Raw genomic sequence first — 24,410 nt, 5'->3', positions numbered from 1 at the left:
AGCTCCTTAAAATTTGAGACAGTCAAATTGGTATTGGTTATTTACATTAATGAATAGATTGGCAGTAAGTACCTGCCTTAGCGTAGGCATTTCTAATGTCAGGCTTTTTTGATTTCTGTAGAATCAATGATTTCTAATATTAACAAAAAAATAAATACCCTATACTTGTTTTCCTTTCCTCGCCTTCCCGCTGGCTGTGTGGGCTCCCCCAGGGGACGACGATCTGGAGGCACTGAAAGCCAAGAACATCAAGCAGACGGAGCTGGTGGCTGACCTGCGTGAGGCCATTCTCCAGGTTGCACGGCACTTCCAGTGTGTGGATCCCAAGAACTGCAGCATTGTGAGTGGGAACAGCTGGATCTTCACTGTTGTCTGCTCCAGGCACGAGTGTTGAGTGTTCAGCACAGGACAGGGCTGTTCAAATGCTCCTGGAGTGTTTGGGCTTGAGGAACAACATGCCAGGTGCAATGAGTGGAGGGTGAGGGTTGCTCCACCCATCCTTGGTGGAGGACGGCTGTGCTGAGAGGTTGTCTGCCTGCTAGGAGAAGAAGGAAAAGGTTTGGGAACAGGGGCATGCAAGCTTTGGCAGATCAGCTAGGAGTCATCTGTTGCTTTTCATTCCTCTTTCTTCTTCGTCCACATGCATGCTAGGATCTGACTCCAGACTACAGCATGGAGAGCCACCAGCGGGATCACGAGAACTATGTGGCCTGTTCCCGCAACCGACGACGACGAGCCAAGGCACTACTGGACTTTGAGCGCCATGATGACGATGAGCTGGGCTTCCGCAAGAATGACATCATTACGGTGTGTCAGCCTATGAGACAGGGACCAGGGCAAGACCATGCAGACCCAACTTGTTGGGAACGCTGCACTGCCTCTTCTGCAGGGAAAGAAGGGAGGAGATCAGCTCAGAGCCCAGTTAGGAGTTCAAGGGAAGCACCTGGTGTTTCTGGGGGCTGCCTGGGGATGAGGCAGTATGTTCCTGTGAGTGTCGTCTTGTGGGTCATTCTCAATGCAATCACAAAGTCCCTTTCCTGGCTGCCATACAGCTGAGAAAAAGATTGATTTGGTCCACCCTGGGTCCTGGTTTAACACTGCGCACTAAGCTGTGGTAAGACTGTAAAAGCATCCATTTGCGTTTTAGCTGTGGGCATCCCATCTGAAATTGGGGAAAACAGGCATAGCATTGTGTTTGCAGTAGCTTTTTGCCCTTGAAGGCCCTGAGCCGCATGAGAAGAGAACATTGGCAAAACAGTTGAAGAAAGCAGTTCCTCATTGTGCACACACAGCCAGGCAGCTGTAGCCCTCCTGGCACTGAACTCTCTTCAACCAGTGTTTTCCACTCCCTGTTTTTCAGATCATTTCCCAGAAGGATGAGCACTGTTGGGTGGGAGAGCTGAATGGACTGAGAGGTGAGAGCAGGATGGGTTGCACTGGGGAGAGTGGGGCTGGATGCGAAGCATCCATTCATCCACAGCATTTGCAGCAAAGGCTGTGCCAGTTACCCAGAGCATCTGCCAGGGACGAGGGAAAGGTTAAAGCAGGGTATGAGCGCGGTGGTGCAGCTACCTGGTTACTTCTTGCAAACAGCAAGTTTAGGCTCCATCCTCCTGGCGCAGGGTGGTTGGGTGCATGCAATGCACTGCTTGTGGGCAGTGTCCTGTAATTGGCTTCCTCTTGCAGTTGCCTTAATTCTTGTGATTTTGAGGCTGCTCGCTTCCTTCTTTGGGGTTGGACACTATGAACTCTGATTTATTCTCAGCTTCCACTGGGCTCTGGTCTTGTCTGTGTTAGAGGTTTCTCAGTGTCAGACTCAATTCTTTGTCCATTCTTTATAGGTTGGTTTCCTGCAAAATTTGTGGAGATTTTGGATGAGCGGAGCAAAGAGGTAATTAAAAAAACAAAATGCAACAAAAACAAAAAAAACCCAACATAAAAAAAAAGTCATGTCATAGCTGAAAAAACATAGTTGAAAAGAGCCATATATTTCCCTTCTTGAGTTTGTTTGCTGTCTCTGGCTATTGAGCACTTAGTGATGTGATCAGGCAGCTTATCTTCCTAAGCCTGTTTGCTCAACTTCCTGATGCTGACCAAGTGGAGAATGAGGGCCCCAGAGGGCAGCTGAGTGTGATGCCTGGGCTTGCAAGGCCCCTGGAGATGAGCTTTGGGAAAGCTGAGAAAGCAGCAGGCAGGTACGCAGGAGGATCTTGTGGAGAGTGTTTCTGCCTGCTCCCTGCTGCCTGTGCTCTCTTCCTCCTTTGAGGCTGTGCCTGTGGATCCTGCTCATGCTTTGCAGTCACCACAGTGGATTCTCCCTGAGCAGCTGTGCCCGAGGGGGCACTCTGTCTCAGTTCCTCTCGCAACCGGCAGTGGTGAGATGCCACCTATTTAGAGCAGATAGCTCAATATGGCCCCAAGGCTGGGGTAAGAGATAGGAGACAAATGTCATCAGCTGTTGGCCTAGGAAATTTGCAGGGGAAGTGGAGAAGGCACTGTTCTCCCTCTCTTCCTCAGCATTTGGAGTGTGAGGAAGTGCTCAAAGGCTGACCTGAGACCCCAAGAGAAGCCCTTAGAGAGATGTCACTATTGACATCTCACTTGCTTCCTCACCCCCTTGTCGGGGCTGGTTCCTTAGATGCAGGTCACCTCTCTGTGTATAAACACACCCTGTACTGCTGAGCAGTTCTCCCAACTGTGGAAATAGAGAGGATCCCACTCATCCTAATTTTGGAATACCCTTCATGCTAACAGTGTGTCAGGGTGATACCTCAGAGTGGTGTACCAGCTGACCTGGGAATTCCCATCTACCCCCATTTGCCTTGACTTTTAGCAGCTTACAGAGTCCCAGAGACCCTCAGTGCAAGTCCTTCTCCTTACCTTAGCTCAGACAGCATCACACCAAACTGCAGCAGTTCCTACATGCTGAACACTGCCAGGATGGTGCTGGGGTCACCTGTGTGGTCTCCTGGGCAGCACCTAGGCACAAAGGTCCTGGTGTCCCAGCAAATCCCAGGGGAGTAGCACTGAACATGGTGCCTTATGCAAGAGCATAAGGGGTTAAGGGAGGCGGGGCTGGTGGGCACCTGGGAGCGGAAGAGGTGTGTGCAGAGAAGCTGTAGGTGAGTGGACCACCACCGTGCTCTGTCCCCTTGCCAGTATGCTGAGAGCTGGCTCTTCGTGTTCCTCAGTACTCCATCGCTGGAGATGACTCAGTCACAGAAGGCGTGACAGACTTGGTGCGAGGGACGCTGTGTCCAGCCTTGAAGTCTATATTTGAACATGGATTGAAGAAGCCATCTCTGCTGGGGGGGCCCTGCCATCCCTGGCTGTTCATTGAAGAGGTGAGATGTCTCAGTTCCCTTCGTGGGGCAGTGTTGCCAGAGGGCTGGGGTGAGGGAGCTGTAGGGCAGAGTGTACTGACTGTCCCTCTGCCTTACTAGGCTGCAAGCCGGGAAGTGGAACGGGACTTTGACTCTGTGTATTCTCGCCTTGTGCTCTGCAAGACTTACAGGTAAGGCCACTTTATTGACATGAAGCGGCTGGGTCTGTGCCCTGCTCCTGCATGCTCATCAAACTGCTGCTGCTCTCCACCTTGGGAAGGGTCGTGGTCTGCCCCATCCTCCTGTCAGTGTGGTGTCAGCAGGCCGCTGTGCCCATGCTGACTTGGGGCTGGCAGTGGCTTTTGCCCCCTTCCTCGCGCTCCTGTGTTTGCTTCTGGGGCTGTATCTTGCTCTCTCATGGCTGCAGAATCACCTGTGGGCTCAGCAGTAGCAAGGGAGCTGTTTGGGGTATGGAGGGGGAAAGGCCTGCTTGTGCCCGGGGTGGCTCCGGAGCTAGCTAGCTCTCTGCTGTGGTCTTTTGCAGGCTTGATGAAGATGGCAAAGTCCTCACTCCAGAGGAGCTGCTTTACCGGGTGAGTGCTGCCCCCAGCCCAGCCAGAGCCCAGCTCCTAATGTGGGGAAGTTTCCCATGGAGGCTGCTGAAGGGTGATACCCTTCTCTAGGGAGATGCTCCCAGACCTTCCCTGATGGGAAGCAGTAGAGACACCATGTGCCTGGGCAAAAGCAGAAAGTGAAGCCATCAGGAAGGCTCGGCCCCTCTGGTGCTAGCAGGTGGTGCTGGGTAAGGGTGGGGAGCTCTGGGGAGGGGAGCATATGGCTGTGTTGCTGAAATGGCTGCCCAGCCCAGCCTAAGGCTAAGGTGAGAAGGCAGTAACCACATCTTCCCCCCCCGCAGGCAGTTCAGGCTGTGAACATGACGCACGATGCTGCACATGCACAGATGGACGTGAAGCTTCGTTCTCTCATCTGTGTTGGACTCAAGTGAGTCATCTGGTCCTGATACCCCTGGGTGGAGAGGGGGGGTGCAAGGAGCTTGGGAGGGGGCAGAGCAGGCTCAAGGGCAGCAGTTGTTTCAATCTACCTTAGGCCACAGGGTCTTTTTCTCCCTCTCACTGCAGCCACTGAGTGGGACCTGCTTCTTTCTTGTTCATAATGCTGGCCTGGCTCCTGGCTGGAAGAAGTAGGTCTCATTGCATGGAGTGGCTCACACAAGTTTACTGGGTTATCCTGTTCCCACTGGGGACAGGACTGTGGGCTGGGGTCAAGGCTTGGGCTGAAAATAGACTATCCCAAAGGGATGGGGCTTCTTTCCCTGGCTTCAGCCAAGTAACATGCCTCCACCCCATCGCTGCAGTGAGCAGGTGCTACATTTGTGGCTAGAGGTGCTGTGCTCAAGCCTGCAGACTGTGGAGAAGTGGTTCCATCCCTGGTCGTTCCTGCGCAGTCCCGGCTGGGTGCAGATCAAATGTGAGCTGAGGTGAGTCTGTCCCCATTGGCCTTGCCCAGGTCTGGAATGGATTTTCTCCTCCCCTGCAGGAGGGTAGCCCTCACTATGGCTGGTTTTGGACCCTCTCCAGTGAGTAGCAGCGTGGGCTGCCCAAACATCCCCGCTGCAGAGATTTCCTTCTGTGTGCTGAGGCAGCAGCAACTGTCTAGACAGTTTAAAGCGATGCACTGTGCCCGCCTGATCAAGAGCAGAGCTTGGCTCCTGGGGAGCTGTCATGACAAGCAGGCAGCCTCTGCCTGCCAGCAACCTCCTGCTGTGCCCTGCATGTACTCTGATGGTGCCTTTTCCAAACCCTGCTCTCCAGGTCCTCTGCCAGCCACCATGAGTCCAAGCAGGGAACAGGGAATGTGCCAGGGAGACAGTCTGGCTGTCACTGGCTGGGAAGGAGTCACTCACCGGCTGACTCCTGGTTAAGCAAGGGAGCGTTGTCAGGGGCTGAACGCAGCTAAGTTTGCACAAAGCACATCGCTTGGAGCCCAGGGCACACATCCACACTGCTTGCTCCTGGCCCTCCTGCACTCTGCAAAGCCACATCCAGTCCCAGGGAGCCGCAGAGCAAACCCCCCTGCTACCACCACCACTCCAGCCCTGCTGCTGCTGCTGCCACCGTCCTGCGGGAACTGGCTTTTGTCTGCACCACCCGGTTGCCTCTGGCCCCGGTGGGAGTATCTGTAGCCAGAAACAGGCCTGTGTGTACACACCTCAGGGTGCCCTGTTCTCCTTGTGCTGCTGCTGAATGGGAGGAAGGGAGTCCCCTCCACCTCTGTGCTGCGATGTCCCGTGGCTGCTTTCTCGCAGCATGGGGGCAGCGCTAGTTCAGCACAGCTGAAGGACCAAGTGGGACTGGTTCATGGCTGGGCCCAGGTTTGTGTGGAGCAGGAGCGGAGGCTTATGCCATATTTCTCCCAGCCAGCTTCCTGTGGAGGGCCTCAGCTCCCTCACTGCTGCAGGAATTGGAGGACACCCCCACACAAGGAGTTTCCCCTGAGCCTGAAGGACTGATGAGCTTGTTGCCAGGAGGGTCTGAGCTGTGCAATCCTGTCCTAGGGACAGGGTTGAGGCTATGCCTGCAGCCTCTGCTTAGAGCCGGGTCCAGTGAGGGAGCTCCACGTGCCATCCCCATGCAGCACTTGTGCATGGGGGTCAGGACACTTCTCTTACTCCAGGGAGGGGGGGGTGCAGAGGTGCTACTGGCAGGAGCCTGCCTTCTGGAGAGGAACCTGCAACCCTGCTGACTGCCAGCTGCGTTCAGTCAGCCACATGTGTCTGCCGCCTAGCAGAGGCTGGGGCTGTCTGTGCTTCCCTGTGCTGCTGTGTCAGGCTCTGTAGGGGTTGCACTTGAGTCACATCTTCAAGCTTCTCTTTCCAGCCTGCGCCTGGCAGGATGTGAAGCCCAAAGAGGAGGGGGAAACAGGGGATGAATGGCTGGTGCCGCCCTTTCAACACCAACAAACAAGAAATTTCATCCTTGTAAGCTTAGTGGCGTGCCAGGGCAATTGTGTGCCTGGGGGCAGCAGCTGCGGGCACAGGCTGGGAGTGTGATCTGGGTGGGGGGGTGTTGTGTGTGTTACCATCGCTCTCTTCCATTGCAGAGTCCTCTGCAAATTTGCCTTCAGCCTCTCTCAGGACTGGGAGCTGCCGATAAAGAGGGAGGTGAGTAGGTGGCATCTCTCATTCTCTCTCTCAGCCGCGGGCTTCGCTTACCGACTCCCTCTCCCAGCTTTGTGCTCCAGCCCATCCTCTGCCTCCTCTTGAGCCGGTGCCAGAGGCTGTGGGTGGGGCCGCTTTCCCTGCCAGGGCAGGCTGTGGACAGGAGCTGTGTGGCAATGCTGGCAGGGGGTGCTGCCTGCCCCTGCCCAGCTGGGGCAGGGGGAAATGGCAGGCCCCTCCCTTCCCCGGTGCTCTCCAAACCGCAGGGCCTCTCCCTGTTTCAGCTGCGCGGAGGTGGGAAGTGCAGAAGGCTGCTCTGTCTGGGTGCTGGAGACCTCGGCGTGCTTGGGCTCTGCCTGCAGACACAACCTCCCCTTTTCCGAGTGCGGTGCACTGACCCGGGTCTCTGTGTCGTCCTGCAGGAGAAGGAGAAGAAGCCACTGAAGGAAGGGGTGCAGGACATGCTTGTGAAGCACCATCTCTTCAGCTGGGACATAGATGGGTGACCCCCACCCCACCCCATCCTGGGGAACCTTGTCAATGGCGCACACTCCTCTCCCCCACCCCCATCATGTCTCACCCCCTGCCCTCCCCCACCCCACCCACTTGTATCTGTGACAAAATCCCCCTCGGGGGGGCTGCCAGGCCACCTGGGACAGATGGCAGCAGCGCTGAGAGGCCGAGCTGCAGACCCGAGGGAGGTGATGGTCGAGGGTGATGCTGCAAAGGGACAAGTGTGTTCTGGCCACAAAAACAAGTGCCCCCTCCCAGCCTTACCCATCTCTGCCACCCCATCTTCTGCTTGCCTCAGCCCTGCCTCCCCCCCAGTGCCTGGGGGAGCAGCCTGGCCCAGAGCCCCTTGTGCACTGCCCAGTGGGCCAGCAGCTGCATGAGTGTGTGAGCATGGCTGCTGCTGTAGCTGGGGGGAAGAGGCAGTCCTTGCAGGGGGGTGGCTTTGATCCGTGAGAGCTGGTGCCGTTGGCAGGTGGCACCTGCAAGTGGAATTGGGCTGGTGAGAGACTCATCGCTGTATGGGAACAGGGATAGCACATCCCCCCCCACCAGCCAAGGGCTTGCCTCCGTCGGGGAGAGGGATGGCAAACCCTGAAGCACTTGGACAAGTTCCTCTGACCTGGAGCTGGGGCTGAAAAGGGGGAACCGGCATCAGCCTCATCCCACCTCCCTGGCACTGGTGTGTGGGGTGTTGACAAGAGGTGCCTGACTGCATCGGCCTGTCACGACTGTAACAGCCTTAGGGGATGGGCCTTGTCTCCTCTGGGAGCAGACAAAACACACCTCTCTCCTAAATAAGAGTGTTTCATGCTGTCATTTTAGTCTGTAGATGATTTTTACTGTTAACCAAAAAGCTGTAAATTAACTCCAGGAACGTGTATATTTTGGCACCGTTGTAGCTCAGGATGAGGTTCAGGTTGGAGCTGGCTCAGGGAGACTAACTGGTCCTCCTCGCCCTGCGGTGGCAGCGGGGACGCAGGTCAGGAGTGGAGAATTGCTGCTTTGTGGTGGTGGCTCCAGATACGGAGTCTGTGACTTTCTACTGAAAGCGCTTGTCTGTGAGCACAAACTACTCATGAAATGACACTAGATTCTTACTTTCCTTTATTCGGTGGGTTTGTAAATAAACTGCATCTTGGGAGAGTGCTGGGCTTTGGCTTTGTTTTTTGACAGGGCCAGGACTATATTTAATTCTTAATTTCTGCCAATTGATAATTATGACCCCATTTCTGCGCTGGCTCCTGCTAGCGTCAAGCTGAGGTCTCTGCTCAACCTGCGCCAGCACCGTGGGGGGTCCTCACACTGACCTTGCCTCAGACCAGCCCACAGGCCCAGGTTGCGGCCGGGGCAGGAGCAGTTGTGCTGCCAGCAGTGGCAGCCCTGCCTTGCCTCTCTGCCGCCAGCCCTCCCTGAGGCACAGCTCCGCAGCAGAGCCCCAGCAGGCCCTGACAAGCAAGAAATACTTGAAATGAAGGGATGTAGGGACCCTGCAAGGGGAAGGCCCTTAGCAAAGGGAGAGGGGCTGGCAGAAAACAGGGCTGGGTGGTGCTGGACAACAGTGTTGTCTGCACATTAACAAGCTTCTCCAGAAAAAAACAGGTGGAGTCCCTTCTGCAAAGGGGGACAGTAACAGGGCACGGACTCCGGGAGAACTGTGTTCAGAAGCCACGCTCATGGGAGGGTGAAGGTTGTGGCGTATTTACTGATGTGAAAATTGGTGTTTTCAGTCAAAGTAATTCCAGTTTGGCATCTGGCTGAGGAAGGCTGCAGTATCGCCTCACCACCCTAACAGCTGGGGTCCAGACCAGCCTACTGGGCTGTGGGAGGCTGTAAAAGCTGCCCGTGCCTCTCCTACCATAAGACCTACTTCTGGTTGCAGGGTAGGTAATTTCCATATCACAGAGGGAATCTCCCTTCAGCTGAGAAGGCACGAGGCACCACTACGCAGGCTTTTTTTTTTCAGGTTTGAGAAAGACCCAGAGGGATCACCCACCCTTAGCTGGAAAAGGCAGAGTGGCCCCAAGCCCTCCCACCAGCATAGCAGAGACGTTTTTGAGCACGTGGCTGTTTGGAATTTTTTTAATAAAATGGATTTTTTCAAATATTTGTAACTGAAAAAATAATTCAATTTAAAGATCCATTCTCTCCCCTGTTAACTTGTCACTTTTTTATCCTTTTCCAGTTGAATACTTGCTCTGGATCCGATGCCCCAACACCATCCGTCTCAGATGGTGCTGATCACCCCTCGCCGTTTGCTGCATAGTGGAAGGGAGAGTGCGTGCTAGTCAAATACACATTACAAACAAGTAGTGGTTACAGCAGAAAGATTCAGTATTACATTCAAGGTAGAGGCAGAACATCAGACTTTGTTTTTCCCAAGGGTGCAAAAATGTATGTCCAGGGGAATACCTCTTCTGACAAAGAACTATTGAACTATTATTCAAACAAATAATAGTGAGAAAGCAGAGAACTGGGCTGGCCTGCTCTGGGCACTGCTTGGGGAAAAGATGTTCTAGTATTTCCTGGGATGAGGCACCATCTTCCCCTCTGCCCCCAGGCACAGGGTTATCGCTCGCTCTCCTGGCAGAAGCCCCTTGTGCAGAGGGGCTCTGGCACGTTAGCTGGGTTCCTCAGGAGGTAAGGTTCATGGTTCTGTATCGTCTGGGGGCTCTTAAGCCCATCAGCCAATTTCAAGTATGTTGGGCAAAGTTGGGTAATTAAATTCCTACAAAGTATCACAAATGATGGTGGACGGGTAAAGGTGAAAGGGGGCAGCTGTGAGCTCGGCCTTTTACCAGCAACCCTGGGGAAGGCCTAAATCAGTAATGGGCATTGGCATCTCTCTGCCAACAAAGTGCCTGGCCCAGCGTGAGGAACCATGGCTGGGTCAGGCCAGGACTGCACGTGGAGTGCTCCCACCTTCTTCTAGGAGCTCACTGCACTTTGATAATTTCATTCTTTATTTACTGGTTGCAGCTTTGTAATTATTTGTACAAAAGAAATCACACAGCTGGTTTTTGTGGGGGCTACTGCTCATTGTGGGCTAAAAGAAGCTGATTTTGCTTAAGTAAGTTTATCAAATAGGCAGCCTCACGTTTTCCCCTTAGCATTTGAAAGGTCATCCCACCCCCCGCATACTTTCCTCCTAAGAAACCACTTGCCTCCTGTGCCCACCTGGTCCCACAGCTGGGCAGCTGCCCTGGGTGGAGCTGGTGGGAGCTCTGTAAGGCGATTGCTAATGCACTCACTGCTCCCAGCAAGCACCAGGGATGCACCAGGAGAGAAACGAGGGAGGGCTCAGCAGCGTTACGGGGGGTGTCCACCAGTCCCAGTTACTCTGATTTTTAGGACATGACACCGTAGCTTGGGCAACAGAAAGCAGGCAGGGCGGGGGGGAAGGGGGTATCCTCTCACTCCAACCCGGACACTGAGGGAGGCAGATAAGAGGCTCTGACTTGCTTACAATGGGGGGGGGGGGGGGGGGGGGGGGGGGGGGGGGAAGAGGGGAGAGAAGAGGGCAGAAAGGAAGGAAGCTGCCAGCAGGCTCCCCCTGCAAATGATTAAGAGTGGCTCCCCATGCAGTTAACAAGCAAATAGGGCTCAGGAAAGCAGGAGTTTCTCCCAGCTGTAAAACAGGCATGACTCCGCCTGGCTGCCAGTTTAGTGGCTGACAGAGAGCATGTCATGCAGGGCTGGCATTCACCTGCCCCGCCATGGAGCAGAGGTACCCACACCCCTGCAGCAAGGCCTCCCCCTGAGAGAGAAGAGCGTCAGGTACCAAAGGGGCAGGGGAGCAGCATGTGCCCATCCGCACCTACCCCTCCCCAGCAGGCAGCCCTGCAGCCACGCGCGGGGGGGAAAAGGTGGGGAGAGCATCCTCAAGGAGATACTGAAAGGATGACAGTTTATCCTTCCACTGCCTGAGCAGGGTCAGCACCTTAGTCCGTACGATTTCAAAAGCCACTGCCTCCCGCGCCTCCCTCAGCCCTAGCAGCCCAGACCCAGCTCAGGGCCAAAGCAGGGACAGCTGTGCGGCAAGGCCACCGCATGGGGCACAGCTAGGCTACGTCTCACCTGGTAAATACAGCCATGAGTTACTACTAACAAACACAGAAACTTAAAAGTGACAGGAGTAACAGCACGAGCGCGCCACAGGCCTGGGTTTCCAATGCAAAAGCCTGCACGAGGAATAGCATCGTCATGGCTCAGGGGGCTTGGGGTACTCATCTGCCCACTCATCAGTCAGCAGCTACCCCAAGGCACCAGCCCGGGCCCCTACCTGGCAGAAGCTGGCTGGACACAGGGCGGCAGCTAACAGCAAGCACCCATTTGCTATTGCCCCGTGGGCCTGGAGGGAAGGAAGAGCAGAGGTCAGCTGCCCATTGCTTGCTTTCAGGCTCCCACTTCTCCCCAGAAAGGGGCCCTCACAGTTGCACTACTGAGCTAGGGCCTGTGTTGTGCCATGCAACACCTGGTTTGCAGTGCCACTTCCCCTTCCTTGCCCGTTGGGTCCAACATCCTCAGCTGCTTCTTTCCACTGGGGCACCTGGCTACAGGGAGGCAACAGCACAGCTGAAGGCAGGAAACAGATTGCACATGGCCCCTAATGATATGTTGCTCATTGCTAGCTGTGCCCCTCACACACTCCCCAGGATACATGGCCGCTTTCTTGTCCCTAACTCCCCCCCACAGGCTGACTGCCTTGCTCACCTGGGGATGTCACAAGTGCTGTGGAAGGCGGGGTGTGCCTGAAGGCTAGACTCCAGGCACAGCCAGAGGTCTGGGGCAGCGAAGAACAGATTTAACATGTAAGGACCTGGATTTTAGCACCTTAAAAAAATCTGTTTTGCAGCCCAAAGCAAGTGAAGCAAGCAGGCAGGCCTCTGCCAAGCTCAGCAATATTTGGGAAAACAGCTTGGACATTACCAGGTTGGTGGGGAACCCTCGTTCCCTTTGGCTACACTTGGAAAAGGTGCCTGTTCTGCCCAGCTCCTCACAGCCCTGCAGCAGACCAGACCCTCCCCTGACAGATGGCAGGTGGTGCAGAGGGCAGCCCTTCCGGGCTCCCAGCCAGCACTCCCGCCTTTGCATCCTGCTCCAGAGGTAGAATCCCCTTCTGCAACCGTTAAACCGACCGTGCCAGGGCGGCACAACTCCCTTTATTTGCCAGCCCCAGCAAGGCACAGGGTGCTGCTTCTGGAAACAGCCTCGGGCCCAGTCATGCTATGTCCTGCTGCAAGGCGTGAGGGAACTTGTGCCTGGCAGCACTGTGCCCCATGCACTGCCATCGCTGCTCGCTCCTGCCTGGAGGAAGAGGGGCTGCCGGCTCTGTTCTCACCCGAGCTGGGTCAGGCTGCGCTGAGGGGGCAGGAGGCCACCAGCCCCAGAGCTCCTGCAAGCCTCTTCTTCCCCCCAGCAGCCATTCTCCCTGCCCCGGCCTGGCCCGCTGCCCAGGCAGCAGCGACTCGAGCAGTGGGTCTGCCTTTGCCACCACTGCTGGCTTTGTGCAGGAAGGACACTGTTGGGGGAGGACTACAAATACTAGGAGCTTGTTTCTTTTTTTTTTTTTTTTTTTTTTTTTTTTTTTTGGTTGACTGGCCTCTTCCCCCTGCATGCCTGTGCCCTCCCACTCCCATTCCCTTCAGTCTCTGCTCACAGAGTTACAAGCAAGAATCCCAGTGCAGCTGCAGATCGTGTCCATCAAGGAAGTCTGTGGAAAAGAGGCTGGGAGCCGCAGTGCTAAGGGGAGCCAGGCTCATGACAGACCCCCCCGGCAGCTCCAGCCAGTCCATGCTGTCCAAGTTAGCCTCAGCCAGATCCAGGGCTATGCCCCCGGACGGCTCGTGAGCAAAGTGCAATTCCGAGGTGTCCATAGGTGAAGGCGGGTGGTCCAGGATGGCCGAGCTGCTCAGCATCTCACTGTGGAGGTCATCAATCAGGGACAGGGGCTCCGGCCCATCGTGGCCTGCCGTCAGCAGCGGGAGGCCAGTGCTGCTCTCCAGGAAGTCCTCCAGCCGGCCCACGGGCACCGGCTGCCCCAAGGACACTGGCACCGCCAGCTCTGAGGAATGGTGGCTGCTGGGCGGTGAGGAGCAGGCTGGGGCCACGGGTGGTTCTTTCCCAGCTGGGGACGACTGATCCTTGAAGTCAGCAGAAATCTCTGTACAGGAAACAAATGGGAAGACCAGGGTGAGGAAAAGCTTGGCTCAACACCAGAAGGATCCCTCCCACCCACCAGGGCAACAGGGACTCCCCAGACTGAGCCATCACTGACCACCAACTGGGATAAGGAAGCTCATCCTGTGCCCGCACTTGGCTTGCTATGGGGAGTTTTCAGCCCACCTCCGGGGAATTCAAGCTCTGTCCAGTATCACAGAAGAGGTGTGCCCAGATCTGATGCAGCAGAGCCACCAAGAAGCTTTGTATCATACTAATGCCTGACTGACATCTCCCTTAGTGCCTTTAATGACTACTGCCTACGCTAAAGGTGCTGGCAGGGAGCAGGAGCAAAGACCTGGGCCATGACAGACTCTCCCCTCCGTGCTCTTACTATCCCCAGGCTCAAACCTAAAGACTATGGGAAACGCTGGCTTTGTCTCCTTACCACCACTTTCGATGAGAATGTCAAACAGGTCATCCATCTGCTGGCTGGAACAGCCGTTCTCCTGGGGAGAGCAAGCACAGGATTAGCTTCCTACTCACCAGGGGAGCTTCCACCTCCAACACCACCCTTGGCTGCTGGCTCTCCTCCCTCGCCCCAGGGATGGGGCTGTTATCTAGCAAGAATGAGCACACAGAGGCATGGCACCAGCATCCTCCGTAACCCCAGGCTGTTACTGGATGGGAAGGTACAGTCAGCAACTGCTGTACTAACACTCACCAAGCGGTGAGTGGCTTGGGATTTCTACCCGTGGTTTAGGGTCTGCCCCAAACCCTCCAGAAGGAATTCAGCTAGAAAGGCGCAGTTATAAAGGGACATTGTGTCTCCATTCTCTGTTACTGGCCCAGATCAGGAATCTAAGCAGATTTACAGTGGCAACTTTTCACCTGCTCTCCAAGGAAACCAGGGAGAAGAATTGCTCTCACCTGGGCCTTTGGCTGTTGCTTCATGGCCTCTTCATAGCCTGGTGGCTCTTTCATTGGGACTGAGGGAACAGGGAGAGGAGGTGGAGGAGTTCCAAAAAGCGACGTGTGCTGTTGCTGCTCCAGGTCCATCTGGGATGGGGAAGGGGCAGCAGGAGAGCCGGGCTGTGATGAGGACTGTTTAGAACAAAGGCAGGAGGAGTGATCAGGGGAAAGCCCGCATCAACTCCTGTCTCACAGCCGCTTTGAGAGACCATCATCCCCTCTCTTGGCGAGTGCTGCACAGAGGTCTGCACTGCTCTGCTCCCAGCAGCCTGGCTTCTTCCGTGTACTCTGTGCACTATGCCCTGGCTGCAGGGGAGGAAGACAGATTTCCCCTCCAACTCACAGCTGGAAATCTTTTGCTGATTTTTCTAACGCTAAAGCAACCACGCCACAAACCGCCACCAGGCTGCTCCTGGATGGGGAGAGCCTCATCTGTCCAAGTGGGGGCTTCCTCTAACACTTTGGAGAGAGAGCGAGGGCGCTTCCTTTGCTGTGTTCAGCCTACCCTGTGCAATATATCCAGGACCTATCTTTTACCCATCTCCCTCTGGAGTGCCTGCTTTGGGGACACAATCAAGCTTCACTAGCAGCAAGTTTCACAGCCTGATGGTGGGCGGAGAGCACCAGAGCACTCAGCAGCACCAGAGACCTCCAAAGGAAACCCCAAGTGTTGCAGGAAGTGGTGCTCATGACTCAGCTTTACCAGATGAATCAGCACACAACTGCCCATAAGAAAGGCTAAAACATGGATCAGGTCTTTGCCTCTACAGCAGTTATGCGTGATTCACGCTAAAGCTTGCTCCCCTGGAGCAGTGATCCCCGGGCAGTAGCTGAATGCCAGTTCCAACACTTGTACGTGTTGATGTTCTTCCCCATCCTGTTCTCCCTGGAAAGCTGTTCGTCTGTTCTGTGACCTGCAGGTAGAGGAGTGACCCCAGGTCCCCGCCAGCAGAGCTGCTCTGGGGTCCACTTTCTTCCTTAGAGGGGCTGGAAGCTGGCATTGTGGCACAGGCCACTGGGATGTGCTGGGAGGGTACACGTTGGGTGGGCTGGCTTTGCCAGGACCACCAATTTTCAGGGACCATTTCTGGAAACCGTTGGGGAAGAAGGGCTGCAGGTTTGGAGGTGCTGAGAAAGACAATATGGTGTGAGGCAGCTGCCCCGTGACCACCTGCAGACCTGGGTTCTGACCCTACAGGGAGGCAAAAGGATTAGGAAAGTCACTACAGCTGCCTCCACAGCACACGAGCTACAGGAGTCTGAGGGAAAAGGTGCCTTCATTTACCTTCTGCATTTTCTCAAAGGTCTCAAAGCAAATGAAGGCACCGACCCTTTGCAAAGTGGATATCCCACTCTGAAAACACTAGAAATGACTCCTGTCTTCATATCCTTTCCAGCATCTGACTCAGCAGTGATCCTCCAAGCTCTAAAAACTCTTCATAACCTTTCTGTATCTTATCTTAATTACATGTTAGAGAGAGAGCTAAGTCATCCCTGATGTGGGCTAGAAAGGGAGGAGATGCACAGCAGAGCCTCTTTACAGCCATCACCTGGAGAAGGGGTAAAGCCAGAGGTGCTTTCTTTCCTGAATCTGCATTGCACTTCACAAAGAGATGATTAACAGGTATGCTTAAGGCACAGGAACGGAAATCACAGCATGTTCATCAGTACCAGAGAGTAAAAGGTCAGATCCTTTTGCCCCTCTCAGAGCTCGTACGCCACCTTCAGTTGCAGACATACTGCCCACACCATCCTCTCTCCATGCAGTAGCCACCTTTTCAGTTCAGCAGCACTCCTTCAAGAATCAGGGACACCACTGTGAACCAAGGCTGCCCACTCTGGCCTCTCATCGTTTTTAATTGATAGGCAATGCTTGTTTAAAACACCAGCTGGCATTCTGCTCAGATGCGGAACCAAAGGGCAGAAGCTAGTAAACTGTCAGGGTTTAGCCCAGAGCTCTTTGCTCTAAAGCCTCCACATCACTTCCAAGTGTGCCCATAGGGGAAGACCTCATGGACACTTAGTGCTCCTGAAACTTCATGCCCGATGGGCTCTCCATCACAGCTAGTTCAGCAGGAGGCAGGGGAATGGAGAGGCTATGCCAGGCACCCCTTCTGCTGCCACATTCAAGCTGAAAACCAAACACTCCGTGCAGCTGCAAGCTGTGGCAGAAGCTGCTATGAGATCTCACTTGCTGTGATGATGGTCTCTGACCAGGATTGTGCATGCGTGTGTCCCCTTCCCACCGCTGCCACAAACCCCAGCAGCAGGCAAAGAAAAACAAGGAAGAAAAGTGACCAGGCAGCAAGCTACCTTTCTGACAGATTGGTTTAGTCCTCTGGACTGCTGCTGCTGCTGCTTCTGCTGCTTCTGTTGCTGCGTGGGCTGCTGCTTCTGCTGCTGCGTGGGCTGCTGAGGGGTGCTTGTAGGTAGCTGACACTGCGGTTGGCTGGAAGTTTTAGCGGGTGATGATTGTACTCTCTGAAAAGAAAAGGGTATCCATGAGAAGCTATTCCCGACACAACATGGAGCAAGGCTTGTGTTTTTTAAAGGATTTATGAAGTTTGTTTTTCCCCACTCTTCATTCTTTAGGAAATTCAGTCAATTGTTCTGTTTCACCAAGCAGAGAAATCAGATTGGGGTGGGATTCAGAGTCCTAAAAGAGGAGGTAGTACCACTCTAAATCCCTGGGCTACCCATGACATCCTTCAAGGGCTGGCAGACCTGACACAGGACCTGTGCCCTTCTGGAGCAGCGGCTGGAGTTTAGGTGAGATACCCTGGGGTATCAAGGGTGACGCCGGACAGTGATATTTAGACAGCTGATTCGCATCTCACCGGCTACACAGCAAATGCAGCCTGCTCAGTGCCTGCCCCTGATGGTAGACACTGACACTTGCTCTGCAGAAGGTGCAAGAAATGTGGCAGCAGAGAATGAAAATCTTCTCTGACGCCACAGAAGATGCTGGGCTTTGACTTATGCCATAAAACCTGGGCATATTTATACCTTCCCGGAAGAAACACTCGGAACGCTTCTGTTAAGTGCTGATCTCATACCAACAGGGGAATGGTAGATCATCTCTGATGAAAGACTCTGTTAACGCTGAAATACTGACACGCATTAAAACAAAGAGCAGTCAAAAAGCAAGAAGTCTGCTCCCAGGGTCTGATTTCAGCTCTTGGTAGGCAAGGTGACCTATCTATCAGTCCAACTACAATCTCTCTAATAAAGGACAAGAGGTGAAATACACCCTGCTTTTTTTAATGTCACAGGCATGGTTGTTCTTTCAAAAAGAAGTGAAATGTGGCAGCAAACCCTTGTCCTCCAAGCCCGAGATCCTGCCTGACAAAAGGCAGAACCATGTGTTTGGAAGAATGCTGAACAGCCTATGATGCACATAGTTAATCGTGCATTGCTGTACACAGTTCATCATTGTCAAATTCCAGTCTTTTTGCTGAAGATCTGCTTACACTGCTCTGTTTTACAAAGCCATGAACTACCAGCCATCGTAGCAAGCAACTCAGCCATTTTAGTATTTACTGCATTGAATTTCCACATCATCCTATGGTAACCTGAACCATAGGAGCGGGAAGAGGGAGAGAGGAACCCAACTGCCTGCAGCCAGGATGTGTTCTAACCCTTGCCTACCTGCAAGGCCGGGCAGCTACTCCCTGCCTTTCCGTGGGGCGAGAGGCCCTGCCTCTCGACGCTCTGCTTGGTCACGGTGAGGACGATGTGGGTCCCTGTGGAGTCGGTGATGAGGGTAGGGGGAGGGGTGCCCTTGATGAGGTCGCTCAGGGCGCTCCCTTGCTGGCCAAGGAAAAGCCGCGGGCTGTGGGACTGGCATGGTGGCTCTGCTTCCGCGGCTGGCACCTCCTGCTTCACCATCACGGCTTTCTTTGGCACTGGACTTGGATTCGAAGTGTCCATTTGGCTAGCGGTTGGTGCAGGGCTGAATTGGTCTGTTTGGCCACTGGACTGCTTTGCAGACTGGCAACTCAGGAAACCATTTTCACTCTTGACCTGTGTGCCAAATGCTACTGGGTTGGAGGCAAGGGCTGTCCCTTCTCCCGCAGCCGCTGGGGCCGGTAGTGACTGCTGAGAGCGCTTCTCCTGCTCTAGCTGTAGTCTAAGCATCTCAACCAGCTGCTGCTTCTGCTTCAGCATGCGGGTGAGTTCCTCGATCTGCTTGTCCTTCTCCTGCAGCATCTGGTCTTTGTCCCTAACTTCTGCATCTCTGCTGTTACCAGTGCTGCACCGCTCCGACCTGGCTGCCGCGTTTACGCTGCAGGAGGCAGACTTGGAGCTTTCTTCCTTCACCAGGAACTGCACTGGAGATGCCTGCAAGGTGAGCTGGGTCAGGGGTGAAGTCACCATCTCTCCAAAGGTGTCTCCAGTGGCCGAGTTCTCGTCCCCTGTGCTCATTTGCGAGCGCTCAGAAGGAGTTGGAGAAACAGGAGGAGTCGAGCCTGTGCTGCCAAACTTCATCATGCCGCCACCAGTGACTGTGGCCACAACTACTTCTGCTGGTGCAATGCCAGTAGTGACCAGGGCTGGCCCTGTGCTCAGCCTGGCAGCTGGGAAGGCTACCACCACTTCGGCAGCTTTTGGGAGGATGGCTGCTGTGCTGGGCTTGGGAGTGGGGGTTGTTTGGCCGGCTGCACCGTTCTGCTCTTGGTAAGCTCTGAGGCGCTCAATCAGGTCTGTCTTTGTGCCCGAGACAGGCAAGGCCCTCAACTTCAGCTCTTGCTTCAGCTCTGCTACCTGATATGGTGAAAAAAAGAAGGCAACGTTAAGAGAACATACATACACTCTAACCAGAACAACTATTAACAGCTACCAGAGCCATGGGGCAAAGGACTAAACTGACCCTCCTGCAGGCCAACAAACCTGCACCTCAGGTACAGACTGCAGGGTAGCAATACCAGCTGACTAACTCCTGTCAGTCCACCTCAGCCCTGCTCTGGGGCAGCAACATTGTTCAGTACTGCCCTCTCCACTGACAATGGCAAAAAAAGGGCTGTGCAGCTTCACAGCACATTTACCTTCATCTCATCTAGGTTGGCAGGGAGAGGGCCAGGCTTGCCCACTGCAGCATTACTGTTTTGTCGCATCAGCCCACTGGAACCAGAGGATACTGAAGATGCGCTGCTGACTGTGGCAGAGAGATTGCGTACAGCAGGGGCACTGGCACCACTCTGCTGCTCTCCTGGAGGCCTGCAGGGAAAGAAAAAACACAGGCATCAAAACCAAGGTGGAAAGGCACCAGAGGCCCTTAGTGTCAACAATCATATGTTCAGAAACATCTGGGTCACTAGTGCCACCCTAGACATTAAAGCACACCAGTGCCTTTGACTATATCCATGCCCCTTACCCGACCAACCAACTCACTTCAGCTGCTTTTGTCTGATTCATCTGACACCAGCCCTTTTTGCAGCCCGCTGTTACTTAACGAGATTGAGTGCATTACACCCAACCGCCACACATCACACCCAGAACACAATGTCTCCGATAACAGTACTGGGGAAACAAGTGCTTCCTAAGAGAGAGCTGCCATTTAGGACCCATACTTTGGTGGAGCTGGCAGGATGGTCTGATAGTTGTAGTGCTGCTGCTGCTGCTGGTTGAGGATCTGAAGCTGGAGAAAGAGCTGCTGCTGCTGCAGTATTTTGGCATAGGATGAATCCATGGGAGGAGCTCCCTTGTCCTGCTTTTGGTCCGGGGGAATATACTGATGATATTTAAGCTTCTTGACTTTCGGCTTCAACTCCTTGGCTTTTTTACTGCGCTGAGACTTCTCACTAGCAGACTTGGGCTGGCTTTGCTATTTAGAAGAAAAGGAGGAAGCAAATAAGAATGGAAACACTGAAATAACATAACACCCCATGTAAACCAGAATGCACACTGGGATTTTCATTTCAAAATTCTCCAGATTTGACCTCAGGGTCTTTCCATGCTTCTCTAATAATTACAGCACCCACAGCAGCTTACACTGCACCATAACGCAGGTCATCTTTCCCAGCACACCAGATCACTTGCTCATCCAGTGCAGACTCACTGACTCTAATTGTGGATAATGCTGATTGTTTCAAAACATTTTGCATTCAGGACCCATTTTACAGAAGGTGAATAATGGAACAGAAAAACCTATTAAATATGTTACAACTAGTGTCAGAGGAAGACGCTAGTGAGAAATAAGCTTTCCTTCCTTTGCGTCTGTTAACACAGTACTTCCAACTCAAAATCTTCTTCAGAGTAACCATCTTATCTTCCTTCAGACTACAACAATGAAGAAATCAGCCAAAATAGTACCTTAATGAGTGTTGGTGGGGGCTTGGCAGCAGTAAGAGCCACTCCATTGGTAAGACTAGGAGGCAGAAGAGGTGGAGGTGGCAGAGGCGGGGGTGGCTGTTCAGGTAGGAAAAGTGTTTCACTGGAGTCTGCGCTAATCTGCAATTGGGATGTACCCTGCAGGGACAGAAAAAGGCATAATGAATACACATATGAGGAGGGAAACAGTTTAAGAGAGTGCAGGAAGTGTCCGCTTACAGGGAAGCAGCACAGATTTCAAGTCATTAATTAGACTCCTTTAACCCACTGCTTCAGTTGTCCCTGAGAAGCAGCACAACTTCTTAGGGCATCAAAGGAATCAAAATCCCACACCTGTATCTCCTAGCTTTGCCTGCCAGAATCAGTTGCCCACCAACACAGGCTATATCAAGTAATGATTGCTCTGCTTCCCCACACGGCACCACTACAGGGTCTTCTGAATAACCAGAGGACTTCACCAACACCACACAGAGCTAAGACCCCTTGTGAAATCTCACAGACTATACCTTTTAAGGATCCCTCGGTCTCACTTTTTAGGATCCTCTGCCACAAATCAGCAGCATCTGTGACGCTCCAGGGCACTGTAGTAGGCCACTGCATTCTCACCTGAGCTAGTGATGTGCCAGTGGTGCTAGGGAGAGGCTCACAAATCCGGGAGTCCATCGGCGATGGGACAGACCCCTGGGACTCATGGCTGGCTGGCTGTTCTGGTGAGAGGGCATCACTGCTGTCCTCATCAAAGGAGGAATTGTCTGCAACCTTTGGGTAGTTCACCTGTCCAACTACAAACACAAACATCAACTGTGGTCTTTAAAGTGGAGTAAGAAATTATTTCACTTGACACTAGATGTTTCACTAAGATAATGAAGGCATGGAGAGAGTTGTGTCTGAGTTGTGCTTAAAGCACCAACCAAAAATGAGAGAACAGAGCCCAAACTGGATCAGTTTTAAGTGTCTACATTCATCTCTGCTATCAGTAAAATGATGCAGATTGGGGTGAACCATTTCCCTTGCTTCTTAGCCAGAAAAGATCAGGAAGTATAACAAGAGGTACTTAACTCTGCACAAACCCAGATCTGTGCAATGGCTTATTTGATTATCATTTGGCACCAAGAAAGAAGAAGGTTAGACAGTGTAAGGTTGAGTCATAGTTTCTTTGGTGTTCATCCTATGTGGTGGAAGGTAGAATCCCTCTTCAAAAGAGAATCCAAAATTGTCCTCTAGTCTTATAAGCAGCAAGGGCTATGGATTAAGTGGTGGCCCTGACTGCTATTAGCATTTCTGTCTATCTACATGTCCAGTAGATAAATTCACTTGAGTGTACATTTGTAATGCACTAATGTTTTTTAGATTACATTATCTCAAATTAATCCTGGTAAGCAGGAAAATACTATCATTTGCACCTAACGTAAAAGCAACAGAAATCCAGAGAGATGTCAAAGTCGGAAGGAAGCCACATCCAGTTCACCAGTTCACTTTTTCTCTTCCTCAACCACTTATTGTGCAACAGTGAAGGCAGGCTCTCCCACAACACTGTCCTTTTCCTTTTTCATTAAAAGTATTCCATCTTGCTCACAGTTGTGTCCCATTTGTCTTTAAAGTAGCTGTGCGTGTTTGAAGGGATGAATAACCACAGACGCACACAGACTGCTCAGTCTGGGGAGATGGGAAAGAGCACTGCTGAGACAGTGGGAAGGCTATTCCTCAGCATTCCTTTCAGCCCTTGGAATGGCACTGGCATGATTTACATCTGTTCTGGTTTATTTTTAAAGGGGTTGAATCCTCTGAAGTTTTTAAGTTCACAGACAGCTTTTGTTTCATCACACCTGTTTATATTCTGTCTCCTCTCCCTGATCCAAGTCAGTGGGTTCTCCCTGACCAAGGTTGCTGACATGTTATACCGAGAGAGGGATTTTTAAGGAGAGAATCTAGAGAATGCAATCTTCAACAGTCTTTCAAGTCTCCAGGGTATGCAATTGCTTTCACGTTATTCTGGGATGTCCATACTCCCTATAATTTAATGTATCTGTAGCACTATCTGGGTCAGGGGGAGTTCTGCTTTTCAGAATCCGTGGGGCTGAAAGGCTGTGATTCTGAGACAGGAAAACAAGACCAACCATGGGATTGCACTCCCTTAGACACAGGCAGGTGAACTGACAGGAAATCACAGCCACCTATGGGAAATGCCCTCAACACAGATCCTCCTCTGGCCTTACCTATAATGGCTTCCTTCAGGCTTGATTCCACAGGTAAGATGTTCTTCTCCACCAGCTCCATGGGACCTGGCCTCTGCGCTATCTTCTCATTGAGGTCGTCTGCCAGCCTGGCTCTCTTTAGCTTCAGCTGCTTAGCCTGCAAGGAGGGTTCAGCTGAGGTCTCTGTTCAGGGGAAAGTAAATAAAATGGCATCAATCCAGCAATGGCCCACCTATGCAGTTCAGCAGTATTTTACTTCTATTCAGAAAGGTAACTGTAGATAACAGTAGATAACTGTACAGAAAAATAATTGCACATAACAATAGATAGCTACGCACTATAAAGATATTATCAGTATTATATATATTTAAGTTATAAAGATAACTACTACCCTTGTGATTCCAGAATAGGACAAATTCACTGTTCTCAAACTGATGTCACCCAATTCTCGTTCATCTTTTCCCTTTCAGTTGTGTCCAAAGATGTGGTACTCAGCAGTAGCATAGTACTCCCTCTCTGAAAGTGAGGTGCTTACTAATTAGATCAAATCTGCCTCACTTCCTCTTGGATATTTTACAGTGTATTCCCTTAGTAGAAGAGCAATCCACAGTCATCCCATTTCATTGTTGCCTAGCTACACAAAACTGCACAATCTTGAGTTCACATAACACATTCTTCTGAGAATCTCCATGCAAGCAGAGTTGAATCCCTCCCAAGGAATCATGCAACAGGCATGATTTTCTGCCCGCTCCCAACTGAAAGAAAGATTTGGGGGTCAGAGGCAAAATAGAAAGCTGTTAAATAAGTAATTATGATGCAGTTTATTGTTGATGTTTTCCTGTTTAGCACATGCCATACCTTCCAGAATGTGCATCCTAACCAGCTCTGATCTCTCTGGCCGGGACCTGATTTTCCGTTTCAGATAGTCCTCTGTCTGCAGCAAAAATAGACAAGCAAGAACCAATTTCAGTTGATCAGATACAGGAGTGAGGTAACCTTGGACAGCACAAACAAAAGAAACAACCATCTTTAGTTGTTACTGAGGTCTAAATAAACACAGAACAGAGAAGGGGCATATCTTCTGTCTCAGAGCACCCAGAGAATGAGTTTATTCTAAAGATGACCTTCTACTGTACATCGCCTCAGTATAAGAGTGCACTGCTGCCCCACAGAACAGAAACTGGAAAGGACTTCCTCAAGAGCTGAAGCCCTCTTTTCTCCTTTTATGCAACACCACTAACTTGTGTCAGAGTGAAATTCAAGACATTTCTTTTTACATTAAAGATAGATGCACTAGTTCCATTGTTCACAGCAAATACTTTCATATACTGCTGGCATTCAGGGCTGACTTGTGGTTTGGGCATACTCTTTTATTTGTTTAAAGATATGTTATTTGTTAAGCTAAAGACCCCATGCACTCCCTTGGCAGGCAGAATCTAAATGCTATGACAAGACTAATTTAATTTCCAGAACTGCTTTTAGCTCTGTCTTTGGAGAATGCACTACAGAGCAATGTACAGAGATGACCTTGTCCGGGCTGAGCACGTTACCCTTTACACAGCCAGATGGGAACCCGGGAGCAGTGGGTAACAGACTGGTAAGTACTGGCCATCAGAACGGGCCTTCAGAACAAAAAACTATTGAAGTCAATCAGAAAACTGCACCATACTTGCTCAATTGCCCACACCAAAATATTAACTTAATAAGAAGGTTTTAGAAAAAAAAGAGGAGGAAGAAGCAAAA

The 24,410-nt window shown here is 52.2% G+C and overlaps 2 protein-coding genes across 5 annotated transcripts in view; one reads left to right on the top strand and one right to left on the bottom strand.

Annotated features, from left to right (window-relative positions):
• Window positions 1-9,166, top strand: part of SGSM3 (small G protein signaling modulator 3) — a 31,783-nt gene extending 22,617 nt beyond the window's left edge. For 2 of the 3 annotated variants that reach the window (XM_076337301.1, XM_076337310.1), the window contains exons 12-22: window positions 213-340; window positions 652-807; window positions 1,361-1,415; window positions 1,842-1,891; window positions 3,192-3,344; window positions 3,444-3,514; window positions 3,868-3,916; window positions 4,240-4,325; window positions 4,699-4,821; window positions 6,444-6,504; window positions 6,924-9,166. In XM_076337301.1, the coding sequence (XP_076193416.1) occupies window positions 213-340; window positions 652-807; window positions 1,361-1,415; window positions 1,842-1,891; window positions 3,192-3,344; window positions 3,444-3,514; window positions 3,868-3,916; window positions 4,240-4,325; window positions 4,699-4,821; window positions 6,444-6,504; window positions 6,924-7,007 (1,016 nt within the window). In that variant the 3' untranslated portion in view covers window positions 7,008-9,166. The remainder of the gene's footprint in view (window positions 1-212; window positions 341-651; window positions 808-1,360; window positions 1,416-1,841; window positions 1,892-3,191; window positions 3,345-3,443; window positions 3,515-3,867; window positions 3,917-4,239; window positions 4,326-4,698; window positions 4,822-6,443; window positions 6,505-6,923) is intronic. The other variant, XR_012995235.1, reaches the window with a different exon arrangement.
• A 1,336-nt stretch (window positions 9,167-10,502) lies between these two features.
• The window catches only part of MRTFA (myocardin related transcription factor A), an 80,934-nt gene continuing 67,026 nt past the window's right edge, over window positions 10,503-24,410 (bottom strand). For both annotated transcript variants that reach the window (XM_076337289.1, XM_076337280.1), the window contains exons 4-14: window positions 23,526-23,601; window positions 22,689-22,850; window positions 21,079-21,254; window positions 20,455-20,610; window positions 19,713-19,966; window positions 19,188-19,359; window positions 17,791-18,906; window positions 16,456-16,623; window positions 14,101-14,274; window positions 13,619-13,679; window positions 10,503-13,174 (exon numbers count right to left, since the gene is read on the bottom strand). In XM_076337289.1, coding sequence (XP_076193404.1) covers window positions 12,675-13,174; window positions 13,619-13,679; window positions 14,101-14,274; window positions 16,456-16,623; window positions 17,791-18,906; window positions 19,188-19,359; window positions 19,713-19,966; window positions 20,455-20,610; window positions 21,079-21,254; window positions 22,689-22,850; window positions 23,526-23,601 — 3,015 coding nt within the window. In that variant the 3' untranslated portion in view covers window positions 10,503-12,674. The remainder of the gene's footprint in view (window positions 13,175-13,618; window positions 13,680-14,100; window positions 14,275-16,455; window positions 16,624-17,790; window positions 18,907-19,187; window positions 19,360-19,712; window positions 19,967-20,454; window positions 20,611-21,078; window positions 21,255-22,688; window positions 22,851-23,525; window positions 23,602-24,410) is intronic.

Source organism: Aptenodytes patagonicus, chromosome 1, assembly GCF_965638725.1.
Source record: "Aptenodytes patagonicus chromosome 1, bAptPat1.pri.cur, whole genome shotgun sequence".
NCBI classification, from domain to species: domain Eukaryota; kingdom Metazoa; phylum Chordata; class Aves; order Sphenisciformes; family Spheniscidae; genus Aptenodytes; species Aptenodytes patagonicus.
The sequence above is the reverse complement of the archived record's forward strand: the minus strand, read 5'-3'. Positions and strand labels throughout refer to the sequence as shown.